This window comes from Cenococcum geophilum, assembly GCF_001692895.1.
Source record: "Cenococcum geophilum 1.58 unplaced genomic scaffold K441scaffold_14, whole genome shotgun sequence".
Classification (NCBI taxonomy): Eukaryota; Fungi; Ascomycota; class Dothideomycetes; order Gloniales; family Gloniaceae; genus Cenococcum; species Cenococcum geophilum.
In genome coordinates this window covers 2,546,360-2,554,561 of record NW_027137572.1, presented here as the reverse complement: position 1 = coordinate 2,554,561, position 8,202 = coordinate 2,546,360, and the positions used below count along the sequence as shown (strand labels likewise).

Below are 8,202 nucleotides of genomic sequence, written 5' to 3'. Positions count from 1 at the left end.
GGAGGTTATATTATAGGACTTTATTATTAAGTTACTAAGGTTAAGAGACCCTATTACTAGACGAGATTATAATGTAATCTTAGTAATAGTAGATAAGCTTATAAAGTGGGGATACTTTATAGCATATATAGAAGAAATATTAGTAGAAGATATCGCTAGAATCTATATTAAAGAAGTGTTTATAAGATACGGAGCACTAAGCAAGATTATATCGGATAGAGATCTAAGATTTATAGCAGTATTCTAGGAAGTATTCTTAGCAAAATAAGGAGTTAGAGTAGTAACTTTTACCGCATATTATCCGCAAATAGACGGTTAGATAGAAAGATTAAATTAGATACTAGAGCAGTATCTAAGATATTATATTAATTACGCACAAAATAATTAGGTATTATTATTACCAGTTATATAGTTTATATATAATATAATACTATAAGAAGGAATAGGCACTTTATTATTTAAGGCGAATTATAGATATAAGCTAAGAACATCGTTATTACCACGCTAAGTAAAGAAAATAAGTAGCACAGCTAAGTAAAGAATGGAGACTTTAATAAATCTTTATATAGACCTTGTAAAAACAGCTAAGGTAGTATAATAAAGAATAAAAGAATATTATAACGCTAAGAGATCTAAGGGACTAGATCTTAAGGAGGGAGATAAAGTATAGCTACTACACAAAAATTTTAAAAGTCGACAACTAAGTAAAAAGTTAGACTATATTAAACTAGGACCTTTTAAAATTATATAGAGGATTTTACTGGTCACGTTTAAGTTAAACCTACTAGCTAAAATAAAAATTTACCCTATATAGTACATTGTAATGCTAAAGCCAGTATACGGAGATATTAAGCTACTAATTTATAAAGAAGATATGTATAGAGGGCAAGAAGAAGATAAATAGCAAGTTTTAAAGATTATTAGTTATAAGGACGTAGATAATAAAATATAGTATAAGGTAAAGTAGATAGGCTATAATAAAACTACCTAGGAGCCACTAGAGAATCTAAAAAACGCTATAGGAAAGGTATAAGAGTATTAGAAGAAAATAGGTTAGGTAATATTAATAAAAAAGGATTACTAAAGAATAAGTTACCTAAGGGGGACCTAGGAAGAGCGACTGCTAAACTACTTAGAGTTGTTCCCTTTACTATAGGAAGAGAGTCGGTTCTCTTATTACTAAGTTCCTATAGACCTTATTTTATAAGCTTCCACTCCTTAAAATAGACCTTCTTACGAACCTTTTTAAGATAAAGAAGATGGGTAGATGCTATAATGCGAGTATTTAGGGCCTTCTATTCCGTATTATAAGAACGCTTAAGCTTAATAAGAGCCTATAACAGCTTACTATTAAGCCTTATAGTGGTAGATTAAATATGAGACCCTATAATAAATTACTTAGGGAACTTAATAACTATTAAAAGTAATAGGACGCGTATACTTAGCGTTAGAGATAGAGTAAACGTTATAGAACGAATAAATATTTACTTTAGTGCACTTTAAATATAAAGAGGGTTACTAGGAGGAAGGACTTACTAACCCCTTTTTCGCACAATAAGAATATAGAGATAGCATTATCTCACTAAGCGATAGTATACTAGCAACGGTGCAAGTATAACACTACGCTTGCGAAAAAGAAGGAGGTTTAGAAACCTTAGACGATATAATAAGTAATAATATTAACTAAATTAATTAGACGGATATTACACCTCTAATAAACGACCTAGAGATATTTGGAATCTTTAAGAATAAAGATAAAGAGGAGGGAGATAGTGTTATAGACGCTTTAAGTATAATATTATAACTACTTAGAGAGGAGTTAAAAGAAGCTAGTTAGTTAATATAAGCACGGTCTAAGATAGAGCCGGTAGAACCATATAATAAGGAATAGTAAGCAAGTTATATAATATTATACGCAGTATACACAGTATATAAAGGAAACGTATATATAATACGTATAACACGTATATTACGTATAAGAAGGATTTTATAGGAGTACGGTTGTATATTTAAGGACCTTTAGTCCCTACCTAGATAGTTCCTTCCTTATAGTAATTCTTAGAATACAATTAGAGTTAATCTATTAGGCAACCACTCTACCAGTTATTATTACATTATTAACTTTAATTTGCATTACCTATACACCTAGCCTATTAACGAGCCTATTGTAGTACCTGCTACAAGGTTCCGTTACAATGTATATATAACTATACGTAGTTAATATAAAGACATTTAAATATAGAAATAGAATAGGTTAGGTATAGGTATAAATAGGGGTTATAGGGAATGTGTATAGGTGTTTTGGGACAAATATAAGCATGGGTTAAGAATATTAAAACGCGTAGGGACGTAAGAATGTATAAGTCCCGTAATAAGTTAAATACTTTATAAATAATAAGGCTTTATTTTTTTATAGCTAGACAGGTAAGTATATAATAGGTTAGTTTTCTATAATTGCTTATAGCCGCAATAGGTGCATTAGGCTCGCTTAATCTTTATACCGTCCTTTTTAAACTTCTAAAAGGTAGCTATAATATTAAAATCCTTATTTCTACTACGCTTAGTAGATATATTGGTGGTAGTAAAGCCCTTAAATTATTAGATAATAATATAGTTTTAGTAGGGGGCCGTATAAGTAGATGTGCACGCTAATATAATAGCTTAAATTAAGGTTACGCTAATAAGAGGCCTAGGATTTTAAAAGACGCTAGTGACTATATAAAACCTGACCGTAATTAATTCGGATATCCGCAAATCCACCCCTACTTACATCCTATTGTTTACTTAGGTACTCCGTCGCTTTCTAAGACTTATACCACGTAACTAACAGCCCCTCGCAATTCATGCCGAATTAAACTAGCGTCAAAACCATCTTAAATGCTACCTTGTATAGCGAGGTGGCTATGTAAAGTGGATATAGGTCGGTCTTACCACGCTAAAGGGTGGGTCTGCCATAAGTGCTAATGCACAATCCCTATACGGGGCAGCCTTAGCTAAAAATATAAGATTACGTAGTTAACCAAGCCTAAATAGCTTATCCCACTATATAACTTACCTCCTAGCTTTAAAACAGAACCAACTATTATAGATAACTAGTTATAACGTGTTTATAACGTATTTAGAATATATTCTAATTTAAATAAATTTATCTAATAATTACTAGCTACTAAACTTCTTTAGTAATAATAAAAATAAGTTTAAAATTAATTTAGAAAATAGTATTCTTAGGTTAAAAGATTATATACTAAAAGAGAGTCAAATATAGCCGTAAGATTAGATTAAGGTAAGTTTTTAATATATTCTAAATACGTTCTAGTTTAGTTCTAAACGTATTTAGCCTAAAGTTCCTTATATTATATTTTTTTACGAAAGCATCTACTAATCCTCTTACTATACTTATAATTAAGGATTATTTAAGACTTTTAATATACCTATAGACGCTAAATAAAGGCTATACTTACTGTATTAACTTAAGAGGCATAAATATATATAAAAAACTATATAGGTAAGTCAATAAAAATCTAAATTATACCCTAACTATATTTATAACTAGTTTATAACGCGTTTAGATCTAATATAGAACTAGATAAATATATACTCCTAAGCTTATAATGTCCGCTCTCTTAAATATAAGAGGTAAAAAGTATATAAAGTGTTATTTAGGAGTAAAATAATACGAATATCTTTAGAATTTATTAGAAAATTTAAAACATACTATAGTTTCTAAAGAGATATAGGGTCTAATATAGAAAGAGCAGGTAGCCCTAAATAAAAGCGACCTAGATATTTATATATATAATATAAATAGGTACAGAACTAGTTCCAAATATATTTAGTATTTAAGTTAATATATATAAGCTTGTTTTTAGCAGCCTAAAGATAATTTAAAGCTAGAAATGTATATAGCTCTTAAATAAAGGCTTATATACTAATAATTAAGCAATAAAGATACTCTATATATAATTATTTTACTTAAATATATTTAAAACCTAACTAAATTATATTTAGAACTAATTACATTAGGATATTACTAATATTCCGCACTTATTTCTTACCTATACGTAGGCTACTATAGAAATATATTTAGAGTACTTTTAAAAAATATTACTAGCGAATAAGAAATATAATACTGCGTATTTAATATCTTTTATTTAACTAGATAATATAGGTAATAAAACAATAGAGTAATATAGAGTTATTAAATCAAATCTCTATAGAAGGGTAGACTATAGTAAGAAAAATATAACCTACTTAAAACGCGTTCTAAATACGTTTATAATATATCTATAATATATTTTTAGGAATTAACCACCTCTAGAAACTAGGGAAACTTATTTATTAGAACTACAAGGTTACTTTTTACGTTTTTATTCTAGACGACTTAGAAGAAACTCTTTATATTTATTTTACCTAGTATAAGGTATATAGTTATACACTACCCCCCCCTAAATAAGCCGCCTCTAGAGATACTAAATAAGGTAATTAAGTTGGTTCGTTAAATGCGTAATCCAAACCTTACTCTTAATAAATATATTCTAAACTAATTGCGAATAAATACCTAATGTCTTTATAGGAAAGTTTCTTTAAAGTCCTACCTTTAAATGGTTTTATATAGAGTATAAAAAAGCTTCTTTAGTATAGATCTATATAAGCTTTGCTACCATAAATTATATTACTAGATTAATTTAAAAAGAGAAGCTTACTCTATACCTAGAAGAAAAAGAACTAATAGGGTGGTATGTCGGGAAACAATTTACCGGCATTTAGTCTGCATTTCGCTGCATCTTACTACATTTTAATATATTAAAAAAGACTATAGGCCTTAAGCATCTTATAGGCAGCTATATTTATATATTATATATAATATATAAATACGGCTACCTATAAGGTGCTTAAGGCCTATAGTCTTTTTTAATGCAGCGAAATGCAGGCTAAATGCAGGTAAATTTTTCCCTAACTTAGTAGGATACCTAAAACGCAATTAAAACGCCTTCCTAACGTATTATAAAAGGGTTTGAGCGGTCTGATTTATGAAATAATACCTAATATCGTATTAACTGTTATCAGAAGACCTACGCCATATCTAAATCTAGGCACCTTTCATAAGTGAAACGAGACGGATCGATATTGAGAATGTCGAAGCTAATCTGCTACGGAACTGAACCCCTTCAGAACCGCCTAAAATCCCGCTTCCATCAAAGGGTATCGTGTCAAAGAAAACAAATCAGGATGATCATCGCTAGTAGTATACAAACATAGAAAAGAATCGTTAACCGTCCAGGAGACCGGCTTCCTATACCCTAATAACACCGAGCTTTACCCCAAAATTCCCTAGAGCTTGATGAAAAACTCCCTCAATTCCATATCATTATCGTTAATTATCCCTTACAGCCGTACCGTCCTCCAAGAACCTCGAAAACGGAATATTGATATCCCACTGCTCCTGCGGGCTAGCCGTCCTCCCAACCACGCATCTCGTCTTCTCTTTCACATCCTCAGTTATGCCCTTCGCATGCTCGAGGAAGATATGGTTCATAAGCGTCTGCACATTGCCATAGATGCCCGTCCCGCGGCCTTCAGCGCAGCAGAACATGCAGCCGTAGCTGCACTCGCTCTTCTCGGTGTTGGTGGTCACGGACTTCTTCTTGACGTGCGACTTCGCGAGGAAGATCCACCGGTACCGGATCCCGACGGCTGAGACGTGCACGTTGGGGTCGACGGTCATGTTCTTCTTTTTGCCCTTGCCGCCGAACGTGTCGCCCTGAAAGAGACAGTGCTTGCACTGCCATAGTGAAATCGTGTTGTACAATCCTTCGGGCCGGCTCTGCACCGACAGTCCTTTCTTTAGATCCTCGCGGGTCGCCCATGCGCCTTTGCAGAAGCCCCAGTAGCCGTTGTCCTTGCAGGGACGCCCCACCATCATATGCTGCTGCTGAGAATTGAAAGGCATCATGATGCTGGAGCGGTAGGAAGACGAAGGGCTCATTGGAGCCTGAGGAATCTGGGGAGTTTGGGAGAGCTGGGGAGGCGCGGGAGGCGCGGGAGGCGCAGGAGGCGCGGGAAGTAGAGGGGGATGAGGACGAAAGTTGACGTTAGGGCCGGGGTTGGGATCAACCGGGCGGTAACCCGGGTTGAAACCTGAAAACTGAGCATCCAGGGCAATGGGGCTCGAGGGAGTAATCGGAGAGGTAAGGGAGCTGCGAGCAGAATAACCTGCACTGGATGGATCAGGCGAGGTTGAATATGCGCTGGAGATAGAGACAGGGATTTTATCGGAGTATGCAGAGCGAGTAGATGTTGAATTGTTGCGGTTGAACGCATTCTGGTTGGAATTGTTCTGGAGATAGTAATCTGTGTTGAAGGGTTCACCAGTGTAAATCTCCTTCTCGGCGGGGAGGCCCTGCAGTTGACTCAACGTGTCTCTACGCGGTGTATCGATTTGGAGACCTTGAAAATGCGTTAAAGTATTATTTATATCGTTTATGATGTCGTCCCCATGGCGTTGTTCTCTCGCTGAATGCACCCACCCCGAGGCTGCGGGGAGGGAGACATGTGGTGCTGATGTGGGCGATTGCGTCTGTACTTGATTCCGACCGCTGGATCTTCGAGAGGAGAAATACCTACTTAGTCCAGTCTTGGTATCACGTTCGTCTGGAATGGTTACTGCAGATGGTATATAAGTATCCGGAGCCACATTTGCAGTCTTAAAGCTCTGCAAGGACTCATTCGATGGTCTCCGGCGAGGCTCCCGATAAGGGGGTGTAAGCATTTGTTGGACAGGCAAGTGTATGAGAACCCTCCGTTTGAGTTCGTCGAGAGCCGTAATTGTAGCTTTTCGGTTTATAATGGAGGCCTCGTGAAGGACTGTAAGGTCCAAAATTGCATTTTCATATTTGACCGCGAGTTGAAGGCTCCTAATAACTTCGGCCTGCATTACAACTGCAATATGGAGTAGTCGGTCGCGTGCAATATCTACGCCCATTAGATTAGTCTCACTTGACCAAATTTGTTGGGGGAACATACCATCGCCCTTTTTGACATATGCTCCCAGCTCTCTACAATCTGCCGCATATCGTTGTTCGACCTGTACCTCCCCAGTTTGAAGAGACTCCTGGAGCTGTTTTTCCTTGTACGCCTGCTCGCTCTTCCGCCTCTTGTATTTCTTCTTAATATGAGCAACGAGCTCTGCGCCGCCATGGAAAGCTGATACGACAGCGGAAACTGCGCCAATAACCTGTGTTTCGACCGGATCCATATTAGTATGTATATCGCAGAGGAAAAGTTAAAGCTCGAAGCAATCTTGAAGAGGTCAATGGCATAGCATCCTCACCACGAGAGACCGGCCTCTAAAAGCCATTCTTCGGAAATATAATAGAGTAATGTTCCGACTTACCTCAAGTCCGGACATGGTTGCGTATCGTCGGTAGTTGAGTCGCCGTCCAGGCCGCGATTAAGCAAGCGGCCTTGACAGTACTGACTTCAGGATATACGCCCTTGAATCTAACGGTATAGGCAGGAGAAAAAGAGGCAGAAGAGAGAAAAGCTGAGTTGAAGTGACGTGAGGCGGGAAAAGGAAAAGATGACTGTGTGACAAGAAAATAGCTCAGCCTCACTCCTCAACGGCTAGTCTCAATAACCCGGCTATGCAGCAGCAGTGAGCCTCGAGGGTGTTTTAGGCTTTCTGCTCTCTGCCTGCTACTCTCATGTTGAGCCATCTACGCTTTGAGGCGGGCGGTGTCCAGGCCAGGCGGGGTGCTGGGATGCGCTCGAGGGGTCGAACGAAGACGCCAGGGAGCGGAGTCCGCCCCGGAGTCCACTGATTCCGACTCGCCGGCGGGAGGATGACAACTCTCACCATTCCTACATGTACATGTACTTTCGGGATATGCAGCCTGTACAGGCTCCAGCGTCCCCACCTGTGGTGCGCGCGACATACTACTGTCTTGAAAATGACAGGCCTCATTTTGGCGTACAGGAGACTCAACACAGAAGGGCCACAGACTTCCAATACGAATGAAGGCACAACGGTGGGCTGAACCTTTCATGCTCACAGCCACCCTCACACCCCCTGACAGCCACGCACCCTGGTTGAGCTCGCGTGGCATCGGCCCCGCAAGGCCGCCACTAGGCGGTGGTTCGCATCACAGCCGTAATGGCGGCTACTACCGTGGCTTATTTGAATATGTAATTAAGTCGACTGTT

The 8,202-nt window shown here is 37.6% G+C and overlaps 1 protein-coding gene across 1 annotated transcript; it reads right to left on the bottom strand.

The window, feature by feature from the left end:
* Nucleotides 1-5,161: 5,161 nt before the first annotated feature.
* Nucleotides 5,162-7,736, bottom strand: K441DRAFT_657721 (uncharacterized protein). Its single transcript, XM_067648228.1, has 3 exons — nt 7,394-7,736; nt 7,024-7,234; nt 5,162-6,972 (listed from the first exon to the last, which is right to left on the bottom strand). Exons 1-3 carry the CDS (start codon nt 7,406-7,408, stop codon nt 5,375-5,377), a joined length of 1,824 nt encoding a protein of 607 aa, XP_067505794.1. The 5' UTR covers nt 7,409-7,736; the 3' UTR covers nt 5,162-5,374.
* Between the last annotated feature and the right edge of the window lie 466 nt (nt 7,737-8,202).

Excerpts from the sequence above, each read along its gene's own strand:
- K441DRAFT_657721 (XM_067648228.1), bottom strand. Across the intron at positions 6,973-7,023 it reads ATATGTCAAAAAGGGCGATG|ATATTGCACGCGACCGACTA; the intron begins GTATGTTCCCCC and ends TAATGGGCGTAG.